The 24986-nt window shown below is 38.8% G+C and overlaps 1 protein-coding gene across 2 annotated transcripts in view; it reads right to left on the minus strand.

Moving 5' to 3' along the window:
* The window catches only part of atrn (attractin), a 205123-nt gene that overhangs the window by 106046 nt on the left and 74091 nt on the right, over window positions 1-24986 (minus strand). For both annotated transcript variants that reach the window (XM_051951584.1, XM_022191616.2), the window contains exons 16-23: window positions 21917-22136; window positions 18995-19180; window positions 14940-15185; window positions 12972-13109; window positions 8845-8938; window positions 6533-6585; window positions 3897-3991; window positions 872-950 (exon numbers count right to left, since the gene is read on the minus strand). In XM_051951584.1, the coding sequence (XP_051807544.1) occupies window positions 872-950; window positions 3897-3991; window positions 6533-6585; window positions 8845-8938; window positions 12972-13109; window positions 14940-15185; window positions 18995-19180; window positions 21917-22136 (1111 nt within the window). The remainder of the gene's footprint in view (window positions 1-871; window positions 951-3896; window positions 3992-6532; window positions 6586-8844; window positions 8939-12971; window positions 13110-14939; window positions 15186-18994; window positions 19181-21916; window positions 22137-24986) is intronic.

Raw genomic sequence — 24986 nt, forward strand, 5'->3', positions numbered from 1 at the left:
AGCGCGTCTTCACAAATGAGACGTCTGGCTTCCATTTGGATTTTTATGATCTCTGCAAACTGGATGCTTTTCACACCACTCTGCAGAGAAACTCTAGAAGGATGTTTCACCGTGCTGAACGTATCCTCCAACAACCTCTGTTCACCGTTTTGGAGCTATGCTGCATTTATTTTTATTGATCCAGCAGGTCCTCGCAGTCTAAAGTTGTCAAATAATAACGCGAAACCTGTCCAAAGTCAGTCGAAATTGTAACAAAAAAAGGTTCAGAATGACTAGAAAGCTGTTCAAAGCTAGTTAAATATTGTTCAAAATGACCCAAAAACGGTTCAAAATTACAGTATTTGAGTCATTAAGCCATTATTAATCTGTACAGCTGCTGTAGAAAGATGTTCCACCTTGCTGAATGCATCTTCCATCAACTTGATCCTCTGTTCGCTGTTTTTGAGCCATGCTGCATTTATTTTATTGATCCGGTAGGTTTGATTTTCCTCTAAAGTTGTTGAATGTTAACACGAAACATGCCCAAAGCAACATGAAATCACCCAAATTTACTGGAGTTTTAAAAAAAAATCTTCAAAATGACTAGAAAACTGTTCAAAATTACTTAAATCTTGTTCAAAACGACCCAAAAATTGTTCAGAATTACAGCATTTGAGTCATTATGGACAATTTCAGCCATTTGGACAATTCAGAAAGACTGTCAGAAAGTCGAAAATCCAACATTTTTTTCTGCTTCAACAGTTTCTAGCTCTGATCAATGCTGTGATTGGGGCATTCTTTTAAAGATAATGTCTTATCAAAAACCCTGTCGGTAGATTTTGGGGTTAAGAGGGTCAAGCTCTACTAATTTAAAGCGTTTGTTGAGGCTTACCAGTGAAGCTCGTCGCCCACGTTATGTTCAGATTGAAGTTCTTGGAGGCGTTTATGAACATGTCGAGATCCCGGTTTGGCTGTGGAGAGAGTGAAGACATGATAAATCAAGAGAGATTATTTTTAAACCACAATTTAACACAATAATAAAAAAAGTAATGCTCAAACACAATAAATTAAAAATGAATTAAGTCAATTTTAAGCATTTAAAATAAAGAAAATAACTGAAAAAGCACGTAAACGGGATAAGCTAACAAAGCTAAATATTTTACTTTTATCAAATATTCTTTGTTAGCCTGAACCAACAGGATTCTAAAGGGTCAAAAGGTGCACATTTTGTTACTGTAAATGCAGAGAAGGGACTTCATTCCCTCTTAATCTGCGATCTACAGCTGCACAAACAGCTACTGTAATGCAGACGAGAGCATATTTGCACAGCTAATGGAAGACGAATTAAATCAAATGTTTGACCGGGAATCACTGATGAACACCGCGAGTGCACGCTGAAAGTGAAGCTTTGATAACGTCAAATAAGATGCAGATGAAGCTCAGATTAACTTAAACTGCCCGCTAAAGGACGCTGATCATTAATGAGTAATAACATTTGCTTAGCTTTAGCGCAGATGAGCTGAGAGGCTTCTATTCTGAAAATAATCCAGATGTTAAATGGTGAAACTTCTCCCTAGCATCTTTCTGTCCCATCTTCACTGAACGTACATGAAATTACAGAACACGATGAAGATGTCACTTTAAAAACAAACAGATCGCATTTCTGCATTTGCAACCCTTTCAGTGAAAGCTTCGTCGTCAGGGAAAAATACCATCTGGAACGTTTAATCAGATGCTTGCGTTTCAGTTTGGGCTCCAGATGCTGCGGCCCAGGTAAACAGGACTGGACAAGCTTTTGTTTGCAGGGGAAACATCTGTGCGGCAGACTGTGTGACGGGGCTACTTCATGTCGGGACATTGCTCTTTAGTGTAATGTTATTCCAGCTCCTCTGTGCTCAGCGCTGGAAGACTAACTTTTACTGCCGAGGGAGTAGCAGTCAATATGTTTGTCATAATTAGTCTTGTTTTGCGTCTTATTACTCATAAAACATGTGGTTTGTGGTTTTCATGAATGCTGTTTTTGCATTCTCTTCTTTAGAAATGTAATATGTTTCTATTGATGTAGTTGTACGCTTTATTAAACTATAATTTCTCATTATTTTTGAATGTTTTACAATGATATACTTAAGCATTTTAATTGCCTGCACTGTTTTCTTTAATAAGGAACTAACAATGAGTGAATATTTGACTTCTGCGCAAGTGTAACGCTCTGAATCCCAAAGCTAGTTGTCATGTTAGTGAGGTTTGTTATCTTCAAAGGAACAAAAATCTCTAAAACTTTTCCATTAATCAGTCAGAAATTGTAAAAAATATAAATAATCGGCTTTCAGTTGGGTGAAATTATGAGCAATTTACGGTTCTGTGAGGAATATATTAACTAAATATCATCTTAAAATTAGCCTTTAAAAAAGATAATTTGTAATCAGAAAACAATAAAAAAAATGCAGATTAAAATTTCCATATATATTAAAAATAAAAATACATGAAATAAAGTAATTAATAAACTATATAAAAATAGTCAAAATTGCACCATTGGTCAGAGTGAGAAACTATAAAAACTGAAAGAAAGGTCAGATTTTCCTCTTTCTAAAGGGTGTGATCATGAGCTACTTCTGGTTCTGTCAAGAATATTAACCGTAAAACAATAATTTAAAAATCATTTTTATTTCACATGTCCCCTTTTTAAACATAAAAATGCCCAAAAAATACATCCTTTGTGCTAATCAGATTTTGTAAAAAAATAAAAAATAAAATAAAAATTCTGCAGTCTTTGTTGCAACTGAAAAGCCATGAGTGACTCAACTGCGCTTTATGGTCTCATGACAAAAATTTAGGAATTTATCGGTTGAACTGCAGGCAGTGTTTACATCAAACAGATAGGGGAAAAGTAGGAAAACAAATTAAAACTGTAAATAGTTAAATATCTATAGTATTTTCTTTAGTGTTGGTAACACCATAGACTGTATATTAAGACGGACGTAGCATCTGGTTCCAAAAATGAAGCCCACCCGGAAGTGTCAAAAACTTGCAATATCACGCCGTCCGCTAGGGTTGGCTCCAAAAAGCTTTTGCTCCATAGACCCCAATTCATTTTCGGGGAAAATAAAATTTGATAGACTGATGTTCTACAGCTCAGGATTTTTTTCCTGTTAGTTTTCATGGTCAAAATGAGAGATCAGGTGGCCGATCTTAAAATAAATCAATACTGAATTTTAAATAAATTGTTAAAGTTGGCGGAGCCAGGGGGCGTGGCTATACTTGATTGACAGTCCTGCCCCTAGTTGCTCTCCGGTCCAGCCTGTTTCTTTTTATGTCACTGGCTCCAAAAAAATCCAAAATGGCGACCAGGAAGTAGCAAAATCCGGGCTTCATTTTCTCGGCGTTGAAACCAACGGGTGACGTCACGGTTAGTTCACGCCTGGGTAACACTTGTAGGGTCTTGGAAAAGTGTTGTGCAAGTTTTTATTCAAGGTTTTTGAATAATTTGCAAAATAAATAATCTAAAAAAAAAAATCAACTTTTGTTTTATTTTTATTTTTTTTGATTTATGGCCTATAACTTTGTCATGCTGCACAAACTAAATTTTTTGAGTTCTGTCTACTTCTACTCATGTTTTTTCTGTTTTCACAGAGGTGCAGGACTTTATATCACAGTGAAAACTGAGTCCACAGTGAGGAAAAATGCTACAGGAGCGACAGTTTGAGGGGTAACAAAGTTATGGCGTGTTTTAATAACCACCAAACCATCCCCATCACCTAAATGATCAGTGAAACATCTGGAGGAGAGTCTCAGGAACAAATGTCTGACAATAACCGAAGGAGAAGAAAACATCACTACCGGGCGGCGACTTGAAAATCTTTAATCCTAATTAAAGCGACAGCTGCTGCGACGGCGGGCGTTCGCCGTCCGACACGTACCTCCTCGGGTGTGGCCACGAAGTTGATGGCGGTGTAGTAGCGGTCGTCCTCCTGCGACAGGCTGAAGGTGAACTGGTAGTCGATGAGGAGAGTGTCTGTTTGAAGCCATCGAGGGTGTGGAGGGAATTACAAAAGGAGGAGGAGGAGAAGAATAACTCGATTAGTGCAGTTTGAAAGTCACACAAGAGCATGTCTTGAGACAGCGCTGCGGGCAGGATATTATCCCCGTTCCGTTTCTATCCCGAAATTCTATTGACTCTCCTGGATGGACCTGAGGATTTCTGTGATGAAGGTCACCGCAGAGGATGGCTTCCATGGCCGAGCGCTGACCTGCATTAAACTACAGCTGGAGATCTACACGGCAACAACACATGAAGAGCTAACAGGAAAGATGTGCAGCTGCTTGGAGTGAACTAAATCATGCCTATCTGCGTTTCACACCTTTTTTTTCCTGGTGATCTGGAAACTTTAAATTCAATTTTCCCCGACTTTATTCACCCGCACAGAAAAAACATTTCTTTTTTTATTTGCTAGCCACTTACTGCTGCTACCTTCCATAATTTTGTGCTCCTTTTCATGCAACATTTTCCTTTTTTTGTTTTTTCACATGCCTACTGCTGCCACAAGTTCATCTCCAGCTGCAGTTTCATTCACATTACTACAGATTTTCAAGAAATTACTTCTGTAAGTTCTGGAAAAAGCGAAGAAAGCGGCAGTTTTTCTTCTCCGTGTGTCTCTACATGTGTGTAAAAACACTGACAGAGTTGCAACCAATGAGGGATTTCAGCATCGATTATCTTCATCCGTGTGTGAAATGACAGAAAACAACGGAAACAAGCCACTGGTGACCTTATACGATGCTTATTCCGGCTCAAAAATTCAATTTACAAACAAAATGTTGAGCAAATTGCTTAAAAAATAACTCCAAAACGTAATGGCTATTAAAAGTGTCGTCGCACTTTCATTTTCTGTCGTTTCGCAAACTAATTAACGGACTGATTGTTACAGCTCTCGTCGGAATTGTTCATTATTTCCATTAAAGATTACAATTTCAAAGGATATTAAAGTCAGAAAAGCAGCATAAACTCACAGCGGAAGATTTAAAACTTATGCTTGATTGATTCTCAGAAATTAGCCAATTAGACAGAAAAATTGCTTCATCACGAAACATGGATACCATTTAATTCAGCTGGTAATAGAAATGCTGGGCAGCATCATTCAGCCCCGTTTAGAGACTCAATCAACACAGTCTGAGCTCTTAGTGGTTTCTTTTCTGTGAATCTGACGGCATCTTAATGTGACGGCTTCCTGTTTGAATAAACAACCTGCTCACATTTCTGTAAAGGTTGTCAAATCGAGCAGCATTTCACTTTTAACACGACAAAAGTCTCAAGGATAAACAAGCAGAAATGTCTAAACTTTGAGTTTTGCGAATTGATTTGGGGTTTTTTCCTGACACATTTTAGCAACAATATTGGTCCAAAAACATCACAAAAAAAAAAACCTTTTTCATTCTCTTTCTCTACAGTTTCACATCTATTACAACTTAAAATGACAATAGAAGTAAAACTATGATAAAGATGGCTCAGTTTAACAGGACTGATGAATAATGACTTGAATACAGGAGCTGAAGTTTAGTTTGTCGCTTCCAGTTGTTTAGGATTATTTCCTCTGAGTTTATTAAAAAGTTTGAGAAGTAAACAGCAGCAGGATCCATGTAAGTGTCTCCAGAGTAACAGAGAGCTGCAAACATTTATGTATTTAACTTTATAAGTTACTCAGAAATAGAAATGATCCCTGATATGGAGAAGTTAAATATTTGAATATCTATATTATGTAGAAGCACCATTTTTTTCTCCTGGAGGCTCTTGGAACAATGTTGTACATTTATTGCCAGGATATTTACATTTTTGCACAATAAATAATCAAAGAATTTCATTTTAGCCTTCTCTTTTTTCTGATTTCCGGCCTATAATGCTGTTCTACTCATTGCTCTCTACTTGTGTCACATCTGTTTAAGTCTGAATGAAGCTACGACAAACAGAAACCAGCCTACGTCTGAACGACAAAACGCCGTCACTTCAACAGATTGATGAAGCAGCAAAGTTGTCTGATAAGAGCTTCTTACAAATCCACGTCTTTAGAACATTTCTGGTTTATAAAATAATGACGAGCGAGAGCCTGAGGGATGGGAAATCTCGTCTGATGTCATGGTTTCACTCACAGATCTTTCTCTCATGACATCACTGTAATCTCCAAAATCGCAATTGACAAGAATAATAATGACAAGACGGTAATCTGTTCCGTCTGTCCTCGGCAAAGTGACTCATCGCAGCGGGGAAAAAGAGAAAAGACGGTCGTTCAAAAGCTTCCCCGCATTCTTCGGCGATCCACTTTCGATTCTTTCCCACCTGTGACTTGTTAAAAAAAAAAAAAAGCTGTGTCTCCTCCGGCTGCTGTTTTTTTTTTTTTCTCCCCCCTTTCTTTTAACGCTTCAAACTTCTTTGATTTAAGAGCCATGTAACCGTCTTGGCATCGAGCCCGAAACAAGGCGGAAGAGTCGACCTCGCGGCGTTTTTCTTAGTGCGATTTCGCCCTACACCTTCACTGCAGTTAGTAATTGGAATTCCACTTACAGTAGCATGTTCCTTTGAGAGGGTTGCCTTGGTAGCGATTCTCGACTTCACACCTGCGATAAAGAAAGAGATGAGAAGAGGAAGGCGGACGGATGAACAGAAACAGGGGGTGAAAGAAAATGAGTGGAAAGTGTTGACCTTCAGCCAGATTCGACGCTGTAAAGTCGGAAGCTGAAATTAAAACCCTCCGCTGTCAGAAACTTCAGTAATTTAAGACAAAAATAACCTCATTTTCATACTGATGACCGCTCATTTGTGAAACTTTATCTCAACTTTTTTTTAATGGATTTTCGGGAAGCCCTATGATAATGAAGGCCGGGGTTAAGATAAGTGCTAAAAATATAGCTGCAAGCGCTAATGAACAGCTGCTACTACAGTGTGCCAAAAGCACGAAGAAACTGCAGGACATGGTGAGACTCTCAACATATTAATGTGTGGCCTGGCAGGTCTTTGTGAAATAACATTTATTTTTTTTAAAAAACCTTTAACTTTGTGTGGTTCAGCACTTTTTGCTTAAGTTTATCTCAATTGTTCCCCAGCCTATCAGTCTTACTAATGAGTGCATTACAAGAATTAGCAAATAAAACTTTCTTTTTTATATTTGTTGTGAAGCCGAGTTGAGTTTTAAACCCCAAAAAACATCCCGACTAACTCACATTCCTGCTCCTAACATTGAACGCTTTCAAAGCACATACAGTTAAGCCCAGAGTTATTCATTTTCATGCCAAATTTAGATTTATAGTGAACTTTTATTTGACCTATAGGTTTCTTTCAAATAGAAATTCACATAAATAAGTGACAGAAGACAGTAAGATATCACTATAAACCTACTGATGTGAAATTTAAAGCATTTTGATGTGTTTTTTGTTTGTAATTTTATTTTAAAAAATGCCATGTCCAAAATGATTCATACCCTTTCTCAGTGTTTAAACACTACTTTCTGCATCACTCCACTAACATTTTGCATTGATCTCCAGGTTTTTCCAACACTTTGGTTGCATGTTTCAGATCATAGTCTTGTTGTAACGTCCAAGTATTTTCTGCAGACTGCCTGAAGTTTTTATCTAGAACCTCTTTTTTCATGATGCTGTTGACCTTTTTCGAAATTTTCTGGTCGATCACTTGAAAAACACCGAAAAAGCATCACATTCCCATCATATTTGACTATTTGGAGCTGTTCTTTGGGCTGAATGTTTCTCCTTTTTTTCCTGTATCACTCCCTTTTCATCCCATCCACCTACAGAACTAAACACTAAAAGCTTTCTTCTTTGTCCAGTTGAATTTCTGAGCATCTGTCCTGAAGAAGTGAAGTCCTACTTGGTCTTTATCCATGAAGGGTCATCCTTGTTAGTCGCTACTGGAGTGTCTGATTGAGATGTTGGTACCGCATTCATCAAAACATTCTTGGTGTTGATACCTTGGTTCTTCGTGGCCCTCATTCTTGGCAGTGCAGGAGCTACTTTCGGCTTTTTACAATGTCCTTTTAAGTCTTTCTCAGTGTGGAACGCCTTGTACTTTCTCCCACTGCCACTTACAAACCCTTGAATATGACTTTATTGCCTTTCCTTGTCTTGTGAGCAGCCACAATGTGCAGCTCTCGGCGATGGACCTTAATAGAAAGCTCTTTGGTTTTAGCCATAAACTGCAACTGACTAAAGAACTACTGCATCAGCTGTTTTAAACATATAGTGTGTTAGAAGACTCTTGAACATAGCAGACATTGCATTGTGAATGGTACAGAAGCTGCATTTTCTCAATTTGTTGCAATTTTAAGGACTTGGTTTTGCTAAATAAATCATAAAAAAAGATCAAAAACACACACAAATTGTTGTCCTACTGTCTTTTGTCACTAGTTAGTACAATAAAAATTCAATAAGAAATCAAAATTAGGCATGTGTATGAACCATTTAGGGCTCAAAGTACACAGACGGTAGCAGCTTTCAGGTCTTTTTTGTGTTATTAATTGGGAATCATCCCAAAAAGTAGAACACTGAACTCTCCATTCCTTAGGTTCTTCTGATAAAAACACGAGTGAAGCTTAAGAGTTCAAAGAAACTGGTTCTTGGAGAAGTTCCCTTAGTGAAAGAGAATTATTTGAAGGATCTCTAGAGGCCAAAAGTCTGAGAATGCGGTTTCACAAATAATGCATCTAGTGAACACAAAAATTAACATCAAACCAGTAAACACCACACCCAGAATGTAATTGTGGGCAGTTAAAGGACTTCTCTGAAAGTGCAGACACAGCAGAGTCAGAAAGGAAAACAACGTGGAAACACAGAGGACGGATGAGCGTCGTAAAATGTGAAACTCACAGGTGGCATCGATCTCCTTTGATGCCTTTGGTGGTGCAGAAGCACTTGCCGTTGTTGGGGTTGCACATGCTGGCGTGGCCATTGCACTTGCAGGCTGAGGGAAAGAAATAAAACATGAAAAACTGTTTTTTTTTCTACACCTGCATTCAAACACAGAAGACTGTTACACAACATTAAATGTTCTGTATAGAAAGGTGAGAATAAACTGGTTGTATTTTACCCTTTAGTCTACAATTAATCCTGCAGACGCCGTATTTGCACGCACAACCTTTTCCTCTACATAGTTCAGTTTGATTCCTTCATTTTGGCTCCATGTTTGGATTGACCTATAAACTGACTATTACTGACTAAAAAACTACTGCATCAGCTGCTCTAAATGTATAGCGTGTAAGAAGTCTCTTGAACATAGCAGACGTTGCACCTTGAATGTTACAGAAGCTGCATTTCCTCAATTTTTCACAATCTTAAAGATTTAGTTTTAGTAAATAAACCATAAAATAAGAACAAAAATACACAGAAATTGTTGTCTTATTGTCTTTTGTCAATCGTTAATGTCATTTTCAGCCAGAAGAAACCCATTAGTCCAACAAAAATCCAGTATAAAATCAAAATTAGGCATATGTATGAACCATTTGGGGCTTAAATTATATATTGCAGCAGATCCAACATTAAATGCACTGCATGTTCTGTATATAAAGGTGAGAATGAGCTAGTTGAACCAGATTTGATTCAGAACATGTATTTAACTCTTTCCATATAATCCCGCAGATGCCGCATTTGCATGCACGACCTTTTCCTCTACGTCCTATTTGCAGTTTAGTTTATTTCCCTCGTTCTGACGACACGTTTGGGTTTACACAGTCTGTTCTGGCAGCCTCTGATAGGAACCGCCTTACACTCAAATGTGGCGTTTTGTAATAACGCAGAAGTCCGGTAACAAAGCGGCATCAGTAAAGGCTTTGAAATCTCCCAGCAGATTCCCCAGGAGCCGTCTCTCTTCAGAAGTGCACACAGACACTCAGAAATGCTGCTCACTGCTCAGGTGCAAACAACAGTCGGAGCTTTCCTGCATGTTACACCCTGTCGCACAGAGACAACACACTCCATCTCCAGGACAAAAAAAAATGAGGATACAGAATAAAAAAAGCAGTCCAGCTCAAATACAGGAGTTGAATCTAAGCTTGGTGCTGCTGTTTCACATCTCAAGAGAGGATTTTTGTGGTTGTTAACTAAGGTTGGGCGTTTTGTGTTCCGATTTCGGTTCTTAACAATTCCTGATTCAGATTGTTTGAGAAGCAGGTGATTAAGTTTAGAAGAACAGTAACATCCTGCTTTAAAATATATATGAATAAGCAATAACAATCAAATTAAACAGCTGGGGATTACCCGAGCCTAATCCTACTATCAGTGTCGAATAGAGTAACTTTTAATTGATCGGTATCGACAGGAAACTCAACACAATCCTTTGAACAGACCCACTTTCACGCTGTTAAAAAGCCTCAGTAATGTCCATTTCATACAGCACTGCCATAGAGAAACACCGTGTTAATTCATCCTTACTTTAATTTATGACGGTGGGCCGGGAAGAGGTCATTTATCCTCACAGAAGTCTTTGTCATGGTGCCCCTTTACTAGCTAAACAACACCCTCTGCTTACCAACATGGAAGTGGCTGCCTTTGCTGGTTATTATGGGATCAAACATTACTACACCTTAGCTACAATTGAGGAGTGTATTTTGTAGGGAAAAGGTTTCAGGTATCAGCGGATACTAAATGTTAAATGATTTGGTTCAGAAGCAAAACAAAAAATACATGCTTGCTTTGGACATCCTTAGATATAACTTACTGTATCATAGTATAACAATCAAGGGCACATTTTCTACCCTGAACACTTTTACTTTTAATACTCCAGTACACTTTCCTGATTATACTTATTTACTTTAAGCAACATTTTCTATGCAGTTTGGTGTTAATACTTTTACTTTAGCAAGCTAAGCATTCCCTTAGAAAACAAACATCTAATTTAGCAAATGATGCTACAGATTGCTTGTAAGAGGAACATGATTGGACTTGTTCAACTAAATTTGCCAAATTAAACCCCAAGAACATTCAAGAAACCAAAATAAGTGAGACCTGTAGCTCCTAACATCTACCAGTAATAAGTAGAGTTTAACGGAAACCTGCTGTTGAGGATGTCGTCTTCTGTGACATCGAACGCAACACACAGATCCAACAGGAACAGGAATGGACTTTTTTAACTGAAGTTCCTGAAGCAAACCCCAAAAAACCAAGAAAACAGAAAAACCAGACGACTCACAGTGTGGTTGAGATGCTCTATCAGGCTCTGTGTTTCTGCTGCTGACATTTTTCTATAAGATGGTGTTAAAGGGGAACTTCGTTTTTTTTCAACCTGGGGGCTATCGTGCGATTTCAGAACGAGATTTGCTTTCTGGCGTCCTGAGCTTTGGATACAGACCACAACAAAGAGCGATCGCCAGGTAATGTGGAGGTTTTCGTTCACTTCTCATCTCTAGTATGTTGTGGGACACTCGTTGAGACTATCTGAGCCAGTCAGTGTGGGGCAAAAAGCACGTTAGGACGGACTTTGATGCGGGGGGGCCTCTTGCCCCATACTTTTCGCTAGCTGAGCTGCTAAGCTGCCTGCCTGGCTAAATACTGGAGCTATGTTGAAAATTCATCTCTCCATCACTCACATGTATGAAATGACATGAAAACAGACCCCAGGTTGAAAAAAAACGAAGTTCTCCTTTAAATATGCAGGAGAATGTTGTTCTATCATGAACAGGGACTCCTTACTTTGCTTCTTTGAACTGTTCTTCTTTGTCCAACCAAGTTAACATAAAATAATCGAGTTAATTATCATAGTTGTGTTTTTTAACCAGTAAGATTAGCACAGCAAACTGCACATCCTCTTTAAGGTTAAAGGTGGTGATGCAGATTAGACGCTTTGTCCTGAGTAGAAGCCTGTTGGATTCACAGTAAAGTGTCGCTATAAGAGAAATAAGTTACTTTAGTCAATAAGAAGAATAGCTACTGAAAGTCTGTGCATTGTGTTCGATGAATAAAGACGGTACGACATCCTTAACAGCAGGTTTCCGTTCCGATGTTGGCAGCAGAAACACACAGCCACAGGTCTCGTTTGTTTAGGTTTCTGGAATATTTTTGGGTTTACTTTGGGAAATTCAGTTGAACGAGTCTAATCCTGTTCCAAGCGTTTCGCAGCAGCGTTTGCTAAATTAGGTGATTGTTTTGGGACAATCACACAATTTGAGCCATTCATCTGCTAATCAAGCTACTCAGCCACAAGTGATTATGTTAACTGAGAATAATGAACAACGGATTTAGGCGTGGAAAGTGAAATTAGTTAAGAACCCGACGAGCAGATTTTAAAGTAAACTTTGTGAATGATTCATTTTGAAAGAGTTGGTTCTTGACGCCCAAACTTATGAAAATCTGCTAAACGTCTGTTATTTCTGGTGATTCTGAGGACCAGTTTCATCACACCTGCACAGATCTTCATGATTCTCGTCCTTTCCATTCATGTAAGTGAGCGGAAAAACAGCCGTCATCGTGATTTAACCTCACATAACGTTGATTATTTCATAATAACGTCCTCTCTTACTCTTTCTGATCATTCCTGTTGAGTAAAACTAATGAGATGTGAAGCTATGCATGTCTTTAACGTCCCAGAGGGGCACTTTGCTGCATGTCCACAAGCATAAACAAGAAAGGCATAATTCTGACGCTTAATGCAGAGAGTCTGGCTTATTGATTGACTGTCACTGATGCAGAACCGAGTAAATGTATGTATGTTCCAGAGGGACACAGAGGGGAAGGAGAAAAAACAGAAAACTGCACAGTACACTGGTATATTACCGGCTGAGTGTAAGCTAAAATAACCCGTCCAAGGATTGATTTGTTGTCTGATTGACTGACTGTCAGTATTAGCTGTAAAGGAGTAAATCTTTAATATCCCGGGGGAAGGGTTTACGCCACGGCCAGGAATCAGGAAAATGGCCGACATAAAAATGAACAGTAAAACGGTGACAAGTTAAATGAAGCCGTGCGCGGAGAGGCTGCTGATTTAGTGGCAGGCGGACACTCACGCTGGCAGCTGCCGCCGTTGGTCGGATCTCCGTAGAAGCCGGAGATGCAGCTCTCGCAGTGCCGGCCGGTCGTCAGGTCCTCGCACTTCTCGCACACGCTCTCGTTGACGCACTGGCTGTGACCGTTGCACTGACAAGCTGCCAGGAGAGAAAAGAAAAGCACACGCCGCATGAGCAGCGCACACCGGAACCACATTTAAAAAAAAATAAGTTCTAGAATAAACAGCCCCGGGGCCCAAACACGAGTGAATTTGTTCGTTAATTTGTAAGTACAGAAAGTGATGTTCAGCACGACTCCGCTGGTGCAGAGACTCTCGTGATACAAATAATGTTAATTAAATATTCTCCATGCCTGCCAGGTTTATTCTGTAAAGAATTAAGCACACGGATGTATTGAATTGTGAGAGGTCACACAGACAGCGCGGTTTACTGGCAGGCGCTTCTGTCGGTGTAGGCTCAGAATGAAAAAGCAGAACAATCCTACGGATATTCTCACATATTTTTGGATGTTGGAGGAGTTCTGTACAATAGTTTTATGCATGAAGATCGCTGTGGTTGTCAAGAGAAGTACGATCAACAATGTGCATAAGCAAAAATAGTTGTATTATTATCATTTCTGCTGCTCTGAAAGGAACATTCTAGAATTAAAATAATGACTTTGATGTTTCTCTGACAAACTGCAGGCCTGGTTTTTGACAGCAGACGGAGAAAACAACAATATTTATATCTATTCATAGCGTTGTTCACCTTCCTCCCTCTTTGCATTTAGCATTTCTGCAGCTTGTTCAATATTAGAGATGGAAAGTAGATGAAATTAGATGCTTCGTTTCTCTCTCTTATGTGTCTTTATGGAAGTTATGATACAAATCATCGGTGAAAAAGGAGAACTGGTGGGTTTGAAAGTAAATTTGCTTTTTTGAAAACAAGAATCAAAACTTTAAAAATTTAAAAAAAAAAAAGCCAGATTGTCAACTTTCTGATGGCTCTTGAGCTAATCATCTATGAAAGGTCGTTATTTTAGGAAAAAATAAACAAATCTGACCCTAAAATTGTGTTATTTCATCCGAATCATGTTATTCCTCAAGTGCAATAAAAGAATGTTCAATAATTAAAGTATGCACACCAGTTTTGTCAGAAAAAATAAACTATTAGAACAAAATTCTTGCAAAAACTGGTGCAATCAAGAAGAAGAAGACTGACTCTGCTGCAACCAACCATCAAAAATTCAGAGACTTTTTGACTAAACTGTAGGCTGTGTAAGTAAATCATAAAATATCTAAAGTAAGAAGAGCCACCGTTTGTCTCGTATTGGTATCACAGCACGTGGAAAGTATTAAACATGACGATTGCAGGTTTTGCAGTTTTTTTTTTGTAAAATAATAATCAGCAAAATCCAATTTTTCCCCTGTTTTTATACAATTTATGGCATTACAGCTGCATCATAATGCATAACCATCATGATCAGTAATTAGTAATTTCCTCTGGTGGATCAATAAAGTATTACTGATCACATTTGTGAGTTTCCTATAATTCCAGCGATGCTTGTGCTGTTTCCATGGAAGCGCAGGACTTTATACTGAAGTAAATAATGGGCCCTCATTGAGTAAAAATGTGACAAGAGCCCAAAAAATGATTAAAAATCACCTAGAAATTGCTTCAGAGGGGTTTTAAAAAATGACAGCTATGCAGCAGTTATGCAGTGGGAGTCGTAACGGAATGATTAAAAACTAAAACGGCAAAATTTATCATAGCAAAGCCTGAGACATCTTCATTGTGAGGCCTTCACATGGAACAGGCTCTAAATACAAACTCAATTATTGTTTGTAGCCTCCAGAAAAACCTCCTTCACAGCTACAGATCACACGCTTGAAATAGTTCAGATTTTTAAGTGGAAATAAATGAGCAGAAATAGCATTTACACACATATATCCAGTGAAAGCAGCATTTTAAATAGGCGTTTGAACCTACCTGGGCAGTGGATGAAGGACCAGTTGTATTTGGCTTCGCTGGGGCACATGCTGGCGTTGAGGGCCGGCTGGGGGCTGGCAGGCAGGCCGGGCAGGGTGGACGGGGCCGGGACCGAGGTCTGGAAGGGCCCCCGGTAGGAGCCCTCGATGCACTGGCCTTTGCCCGTGTTGCTGGGGTCGGTGCACCAACCGCAGCCCGGCTGGTCCAAACACTGGCCACATGTTCTGTAGCCCGAGCAGTTCTCAGCTGAGCCCAAACACAACACAGAGGACATGTTTTCTGATTCATAAAACTGTCTTATATGGTTAAAAACTACACTGGGTGCTTGGTGACAGATGGACAGGAAGAACAATCAGCTTGTATGAGAGTGAAATTTAACTGTAAAACTGATTTTATACCAAATTTCCTGCATTCCGGTGAACTTTTCTGCACCGTTTTGTGCCACTTAATAGTAGAAATGTCTTTATGTAAAGAAAAACACAATTCTAAAGTACAAGGTAAAAAAAAAACATATTTATTCTCCTCTAGATAAATTTTTCCAATTAATATTATCCCTGTTGAGTCAACACACAAATTGTATAAATTCATGCAGTGCAAATTGATACATAGTTCTACTAAATGTGTCCCACTAATTCCCTGGTATTACATGAACAAAAAAAAAAAAGACTATGCTGCAAAATTCTAGCAAAAACAGCTTCAATTTAAGGCTTTAATTCTACTTTTGTTGGTGTTTTGTGTGTACAGACACTCCATACTGGATGAATATGTGTTCATAATTAAGTAGCTACAGCATTTATACGACCAAAATGTCGTTATTTACGAAAGAAAAGCAGCTTTTTTGTCGATGAAGATAACATTAAATGAATCAGGAATCCAGTCTAGACATTGTTAATGAGGTAAATGATTATTCTAGCTGGAAATGTTTCATGGAATATCTCCATAGGGGTACAGAGGAACATTTCCAGCAACCATCACTCCTGTGTTCTAATGCTACACTGTGTTAGCTAATGGTGTTGAAAGGCTCATTGATGATTAGAAAACCCTTGTGCAGTTATGCTAGCATATGAATAAAAGTGGGAGTTTCCATGGACAACATGAAACTGTCTGGGCGACCCCAAACTTTTGAACGTTAGCATCTGTAAATAGTTAAACTGATGTAAAAAGTTAGTCTGGAGTTTTTGCCGTTAGGTCAAGGGGAGCATTCATCAGTTTGAATTTAAGCTAATGATGTTCTTTTGTACTTCACTTCCACTTTTTCACAACGACAAGGGGTTGTAAAACTGCCACGATACTATGATAGACCATAAAACATCTGCTTATATTCCATAAAACAATCCCAATCTCAAACCCACAAATAATGGAAGCCAACTTTTAACCTTGGGTCTAAGAGACTTGCTGTTTTTTTTCAAATTGACAAAATGATACCATTTATCAGAGCCAGAAACTACAAAAACCAAGAGAAAATAATGGGATTTTGAACTTTCCAACAGTCCTTGAACTATTTGTCTGTAATCTGTTGTCCGCTCAGAGACTAATGGTGATTTTCATCAACATTAACTTCTTCTATACGTCTCATTTTTGAAAAAATCCACCAAAAATAAACAGTGTGCTCAAACAAGGTTCTCTCAAAAACTAAGAAATTCTGCACTTTTTAACGCAACCAGGAAGACATCAGTGACTCAACTGGAACCAACAATTATGTGAAAAAAATTCAGGAACTTTTTGGTTGAACTGCAGGCAGTGTTTAAACAGAGAAGCAATGTTTGAGAAGAAACCAGCCGAGGTTCAGAGGGTTCATTAATGAACTTTGAGCAAAGCCGAGGTTGACATTTGACCAGTTTTTGCTCTTCAAGCTGAAGCGAAAACCGAAAAGAATGCACGTGCACGACAATGTTAAACTATTCCTTTAAACAGAAGATAAATGTGGATTCTGTTCAGCTTTGGTTTGTCTTTCACTGGTTTAGATGTTTATACGACATCTACAACTTTGTTTATTTGTATGCCTTGTGTGAACAGGGCACTACCAGCGAGTTTTCTCTGTTAAGATGCAGATTTCACTTAGTAAATCAATTTGTGCTGCACAGAACCTCTTAAGCAACGCTACCACAGCACCAGCAGCTTGATGTATGCGTTGTAAGTAAGTGAAGTCCAAACCTTTAGATGAATAACAGCCACAGCACCTCTAGAAAGCAGTTCATTTAGCTCATTCCTGAGCTGCTGCTTCCATCCACCTGCTCCTCATAACTATTTGTCTATATAATAATTCCCATCTCTCAGCCCTCGAGGGGGTTTCTCTGCTTAAGGCTGGAAGCACCAATCTGTACCTAATTGACCTGCCAGGTTAAATAAATGAAAACTGTTCTCGGCCGCGCTGACAAAAACAAAGTGGCGTCGCGAGACCAAGTTATCAAACTGTTAAACCAGATTATTAATCCTCATCTCGTCTACTGGAGGGCCGTGGTTTAATTCGCTCAGCTCAACGAAGGTTAAAAAATGCTGCTAACATTCAAAGATGCTCACGTTATCTAAAATCGTAGCTTTTTTTTGAAGACATCCAGAGCTGCACCGACTGGACTGAAGGACTACACCAGCAGGCTTCAGATTGATGCTCTTATTTTCGGGTGGCATTTTCCTCGCTTCCTAAATTGCAGCCAATGAATCCTGACTGTAGTAGTTATACATGCGGCCGCCGCAACTTCATCAGAGGTTTAAATAGGAGGCTGTGACAATTTCACGCGTCAGACAGAGCGGGTTCTTCTGCGCCGATTTGTTTTGGAGTAACGGCAAGAAGATAACTGCCATAAGAAATGCACCGGAAGATAAAAGGAAACGTGCTGCGTATAATAAATGAGGGTTGAAAGACGCAGAAGTGACGGCAGCAAAGCAACAACCTCCTAGATCAGAAGCGCTGAAATGAGCTGAGGAAAGAACAACATGGTTACATGTAGCAAAGAAGATGCTTCAGTCATTATTTCACGAAGAATCTTCCTCAGAATGGACATGTGATCTAGTGTTTTCATGAATGTTCTTAAATCAAAAAAAGCTCAAATTCCACATAATTATTTCAAACATGAACTCACGACATTTACGCTATTTTTTAAAAATGTTTGGGGTTGTTTAGAAATGTCTTTTTTTTGAAAGAAAAGCATTTTTTTCTCAGTGAAGATGACGTTAAATTGAAATATTCTAGCATTAAATGCACAACATTGTTCTAAGAGTGTACAGGAGAAAAATGGTGGCTCTACATAATATAGATGTTCAGTTATTTAACTTTTTAAATTGTTTCTATATTTGATATTTGCCTCTTATCTACTCTGTGTAAACACAGCCTGCAGTTCAACCGAAAAGTCCCTGAATCTTTGTCAGGCGACTGCAGCTCATACTTGTGTCATTGGTGGATTCTCGGTTGCAATAAGGAGCGCAGAACTTTTTGCTTTTTACAGAACTTGGTTCTGGCAGAGCGTCTATTTTTAGCGAATTTTTAAAAATAAAAATCTGCTTTCTTTTCATTCGATGCTTTTAAGCTCAGATTTATTTAATATTCCACAGAGAATCATAATTTGTGGATAATCTGACTCAACGTAAAGCTAAACATCTGAAGATTTTTTTCTATTTTGATGTGGAAATGGAGATTTTATTTTCTTTTAAGATAATAAACCTCACAAACCCGCGAGCTGCCTTCATTCAGACGTGGTACAGGCATGAAATTTATCACACACTACCGCTGGAAAGTTTGGGGTCACTTAGAAATGTGCTTTTTGTTGAAAGAAAATAAACTTTTTTCAATAAAGATAACATTAAATCAACAACACCTTTACCCGTATTAGTAGTTAAAAGTACCAAAGATAATGTACAAACAGAGCAAACACAGTTGCATAAAGAGGTAGTTTCTGTCTGCACGCTGCATACTGAGAAAGACTTTTTACACCTAACAATGAGGCTGCTTTTGGACTTATCTGTCACAGTATTTATACAGTTGTGGTGTGTTTAGACAACATGGCATGAGATGCAATGATTCCACACATTACAACAAAGTTCATTTAAAGGTAACTTACGTGGACACGTGTTCATGGTGTACCACTCCATACACTGGCCGAAGGGGAAGGAGGCCACGTAGGCGTTGGAGTCGACGCACTGCTTCATGTTGCTGCACCACATGCACTCCGAGCTGCTGCTGGTGCATTCGCTGCAGGTGGTCCGCATGGCGCATGGGGTCCGGCACTGCTTGGCGCTGTGGTTCGCTGAAAAGAAATACCAAAAAAAAAAGCAGATTTTAATGCCTCTGCGGGACTCGAACCTCATCTGGTGAAGCTCGACCTGCTGGATCCTGTTAAAGAAGGTGTTACTACACTCAACAAAAATATAAACGCAACACTTTTGTTTTTGGTCCCATTGCGAGGTCTGTACACAATTTTTGGAAGCTGAAAACGTCCCAGTTCTTGCATGGCCAGCTGACTCACCGGACATGTCGCCCATTGAGCATGTTTGGGATGCTATGGGTTGGCGTATATGACAGCGTGGACCAGTTCCCGCCAATATTCAGCAACTTCGCACAGCCATTGAAGAGGAGTGAACCCCCCCATAAAACAAAACTGCACCTTTCAGAGTGGCCTTTTATTGTGGGCAGTCTAAGGTACACCTGTGCACTAATCATGGTGTCTAATCAGCATCTTGATATGGAACACCTGTGAGGTGGGATGATTATCTCAGCAAAGGAGAAGTGCTCACTATCACAGATTTAGACAGATTTGTGAACAATATTGGAGAGAAATGGTGATATTGTGTATGTGGAAAAAGTTTTAGATCTTTGAGTTCATCTCATAAAAAATGGGAGCAAAAACAAAAGTGTTGCGTTTATATTTTTGTTGAGTATATATCCACCAGGCAGAAAAATCCCAGAATCAAAACATGGTTTTATGATCTTCAAAAGGCTCCCAGGTTCATTTTAAAATACTTTAAGGTACGGGTCAAACACGCAGAGAGAACTACAATAGAATTTTTACCATAAGTTGCACCATGAATCTCATATTTATTTACAAATCTGCCATCTAGTATAATCAATATCATCCCAATAACAGCCTTTATTTGACAAATTTGATTGTAAGAATGAGTGAGATTAAGAATTAAGACTCCTAAGAGAGGCTCAGTCGCATTTTTTTTTAATCCTGGACGTCAACATCATCATTCTGATCAGTCGTAATTACACTGTAGCAGGTCAGAATTTATATTCCAGACATCTCTAGGATCATTCTGACCAGTTCAATCAGTAATTCAATCGAGATAAGTCCACATAATAGTTGCAGATATCTCAGAAACCATTTTAATTACTTTTAATTTTTGTACATGATGCCGTTTATGTCAAACTTCCTGTGTGATGTTGGTCGAGCAAATCGTTTGAACGGCGTCAGAAGAAGAAAAGGAGGCTGCTGTGGGGGAAAAGATCGCTTAAAAATGCTGTGAAGCAGAAAAAGCTCAATAGTGAGGAGTTTGTGGAGAATAAGAGCTTTGTTCATTCCACGCCTGCAGTCGAATTTTACTAGAATTTTGGTCTCAGGTTGCTCTGACATGACGGTAAAACAGCCATCAGATATCTTCAATGTCATTTGTCAAGAACTCGAATTCAAGATTTCTGTAATTAGATTCTGAGGAGTCTGACATATCTGCATCACTCTGACAAACTTCATTAAAGATATCTGAAAAGAACAATGCAGATATATTGAATGTAGAGGAATTAAAGATACGCGAAAGTGGAATTACAACTAGCTATAAGAGCCGCAGAATTCACAAATATCTGCAGCTGAGTAGCAGATATCTCTAATAAGAAACCCGCGTCCTTGGAAGAATGACAATGTTGATATCTGAAATGTCCTTTTTGACCAGGCAGAACTAAATGAGGGACATAACGGAATACATATCCAGGTATTATCTAGTTATTAAATGTTAAAACTGCTTGTTACACCACTTCCCAGTATTATCTTTGTATGCTGTGAAAGACAACAAGATACGAGGTGAGTGTTCAGCTGTAGTCTGGCTTTTCTCTTAAGGTAAAAAGACACAAATCTAGTCTGAAACTTTAATTACCTGTTTGCAAAGTTCATGTATAAAGGCGTGGAGGCACTGTTGATGACGATATAGTTAATTAAAAGAAGAGAGCCTGTGCTTTAACACTCCCACTATGGTTGTAGGACAAATTGGCCCATTTTAAAGTAAAAAAATGTAAAAGAATTAGGAATTTTTCGGTAGAAACTTCTTGCGCTTGACTTAATAAAGGAAAACAACATAAAAATTAAAAATGGATAATTTTGCATATTTGCACCGTGAACAGAAGACGTGTCTCGTAAGAAATTCAAAACGTAAAATAAAAATTTTTAAAAACCAACGTCATGTCAAACTATTGTACTTTATATGCAGGTCTTTCCAATGTGCATTAAAAAAATCTTCTAATGTGCATTTTTTAAATGAAAAATGAGTGAACTATCCCCATTGAACCGTGATCTGTGAGAGGTAAGGAACACTGGTAGAAATGGTTAACAATGGAGTGAAAAATGAAATATAAACAATGTTTATTGGGATTTTTTGGATAACTAAACATACCCCCGGGAACATAATTGCTGTTACTGAGAAATTAACCTAACAAGAGGGTTAATGTATTTTCAAATGTGCTTATTTGAATTTGGATGCCTTTATTGTCATTGCACAGCTGCAAATTTTAAAGAATCTCCTCTCGATGGTACAAAAAGAATAAAAGATAAAAGGACAAACAGACCCAATAGCTCATATAGAATAAATCAACTGTTTGCAGCATTGATATACAGACAAGGCACAGTTCCATCTGGATAATAGCACTGAACTTTCTATGGAATTATTTGTGCTTTTGGTTTACTTTATATAGTCTAATGGCTGTCTGCATGTATGATACTAATTGTTTCACAGTGTTTAGCCCAAATGAAACTCGTAGATGTGCATTCTTAGCTCACCTGGCCGTTCACACAGGCTGCCGTTCACCGGGTTGATGCAGGTTTGTGCTTTCAGCCCGCTGGACGCCGGCTCGGCCAGATATCCGCAGAAGCCGGCGTCGCTCGGCTCGCCTGGCAGCCACTGCAGGGTGGTGTTGGTGAAGGGCGACATGTCCTCCCAGCACCAGTAGGAAACGTTGATTTTCCTGAGCCCCACCCAGGGTGTGACGGTGGCTTTGTACTGCAGAAACAAAGTCAAAACAAGGAGTTTAAACGTTCAGGTTCGCTGCTCGTAAAAGCTTCACTGCAGTCTGGTGGTCTTAACTGAACATCTGTTAGCATTACAAGGTTGTGTTGTCATCTTTTTACTCTAAATGGTCCCAAAAATAGGCTGAGATGGGTTTTACATTTTGAGTAATTTTAGAGACGTTTTGGGTCTTTGGGGACAAGTTTCAGGTCTTCTTGGACATGCTTCAGGTCTTTTTGAGCAGGTTTCTGGTCATATTGGACAAGTTTCATTTCATGTTGGACCATTTCTTGTCATTTTGGACAAATTTCAGGTCTTTTGGACAAGATACGGATCTTTTGGACCATTTTTTGTCATTTTGGAAAACGTATTGTTATACACCAAATGGTCCCCAAAATAGGTTGAGAGTCACTCCCTCGCTGAAGACTAATGTGACATTTGGTGAAAATCGAAGTCAAAAACCACAATTTGTTAACAATCTTTGGACTCAGGTTTTACATTTTGAGTAATTTTAGAGACGTTTTGGGTCTTTTGGGACAAGTGTCAGGTCTTCATGGACAAGTTTCAGGTCTTCTTGGACATGCTTTAGGTCTTTTTGAACAGGTTTCTGGTCATGTTGGACAAGTTTCATCTCATGTTGGACCATTTCTTATCATTTTGGACAAATTTCAGGTCTTTTGGACCATTTTTTGTCATTTTGGAAAACTTTGTATTATTATACACTAAATGGTCCCAAAATAGGTTGAGAGTCACGACTTTCGCTCCCTCGTTGAAGACTAATGTGACATTTGGAAAAAATCAAAGTCAAAAACCACAGTTTGTTAACAATCTTTGGACTCAGGTTTTACATTTTGAGTAATTTTAGAGACGTTTTGGGTCTTTTGGGACAAGTGTCAGGTCTTCTTGGACAATTTTCAGGTCTTCTTGGACAAGTTTCAGGTCTTCTTGGACATGCTTTAGGTCTTTTTGAACTGGTTCCTGGTCATGTTCGACAAGTTTCATTTCATGTTGGACCATTTCTTGTCATTTTGGACAAATTTCAGGTCTTTTGGACCATTTTTTGTCATTTTGGAAAACATATTGTTATACACCAAATGGTCCCCAAAATAAGTTGAGAGTACTCCCTCGTTGAAGACTAATGTGACATTTGGCGAAAATCGAAGTCAAAAACCACAATTTGTTAACAATCTTTGGACTCAGGTTTTACATTTTGAGTAATTTTAGAGACGTTTTGGGTCTTCTTGGACAAGTTTCAGGTCTTCTTGGACATGCTTTAGGTCTTTTTGAACAGGTTTCTGGTCATGTTGGACAAGTTTCATCTCATGTTGGACCATTTCTTATCATTTTGGACAAATTTCAGGTCTTTTGGACCATTTTTTGTCATTTTGGAAAACTTTGTATTATTATACACTAAATGGTCCCAAAATAGGTTGAGAGTCACGACTTTCGCTCCCTCGTTGAAGACTAATGTGACATTTGGAAAAAATCAAAGTCAAAAACCACAGTTTGTTAACAATCTTTGGACTCAGGTTTTACATTTTGAGTAATTTTAGAGACGTTTTGGGTCTTTTGGGACAAGTGTCAGGTCTTCTTGGACAATTTTCAGGTCTTCTTGGACAAGTTTCAGGTCTTCTTGGACAAGTTTCAGGTCTTCTTGGACATGCTTTAGGTCTTTTTGAACTGGTTCCTGGTCATGTTCGACAAGTTTCATTTCATGTTGGACCATTTCTTGTCATTTTGGACAAATTTCAGGTCTTTTGGACCATTTTTTGTCATTTTGGAAAACTTTGAATTGTTATACACCAAATGGTCCCCAAAATAGGTTGAGAGTGACGACTTTAGCTCCCTCGCTGAAGACTAATGTGACATTTGGCGAAAATCGAAGTCAAAAACCACAGTTTGTTAACAATCTTTCATCTCAGGAATCCCAACTTTGCCCTCGATGTAAGGCAGAAAACGTCAGAGCAATTCTTCATGCGTATCGACATAAATTCCACCGGACGGACAGGAGCGGCACTAAAAGCGGGTTTACTCCACCTGACATGAGGGGCTTTGTTATCTAGTCCGTCTCCAATCAATGGAAATGCTGCTGCAGTCGTAGTAAACAGAGAATCTCTCGCAGACATGAGACGAATTACTGCACCATCCACATTTAATTCCTTTTCTCGGATTGATTGATCTCGTCTGGGAATAGGAAGACCTGCTAAACAGCACAAACTCTGCAGGTTTTAGAGAAAAGCTGCACTGTGTACCGTTTCAGCATCACTAAGTGAGGCAAATGAACTCTAACACACCATGCGGCTACTGTTCTTTGCTTCTTGATACAGTAAAGACTCACATTGCTCTCATTTTCTGTAACATATCTACAAAGTCTCTCTGCGTAATCATGATTTTAGCTGAAAGTAACACGATTGGCTGGAATATTGACGTTTAAAACGTTTTGCTCATATAAAACAGTACATACAGACACTATTTTGTCTCAATTCGGGTATTGCTGTAATTTCTGTATGTTTACCCAATCATTAGCATTAGCATAGCATGGTCGATTCTTTCCAAACAGAATCAAGTACTGTTGTTGTATGGCAGAAAAACTAAACATTGCAATGCCAGTTTTTTTCCATTATCATGCAGCCCTACTTCATATTTCTGTACCTAAATGGAGTTTTACTGTTGAATTTTGAAAACTGATGTTATTCCAGAGCAGTTAAGCTTCGATTGTTCTCCACCTGTGAGCACAAAGATTACCTGTAACCAACCACCAGACCGACAGGGGAAATCTACGCAACTTCATTAGTATGGATGGAAGAAGCTTCTTAATTTCAGCCCGACTTTGTGTGTGTGTGT

Source organism: Acanthochromis polyacanthus, chromosome 1 (genome assembly GCF_021347895.1).
Source record: "Acanthochromis polyacanthus isolate Apoly-LR-REF ecotype Palm Island chromosome 1, KAUST_Apoly_ChrSc, whole genome shotgun sequence".
In the NCBI taxonomy this organism is placed as follows: Eukaryota; Metazoa; Chordata; class Actinopteri; family Pomacentridae; genus Acanthochromis; species Acanthochromis polyacanthus.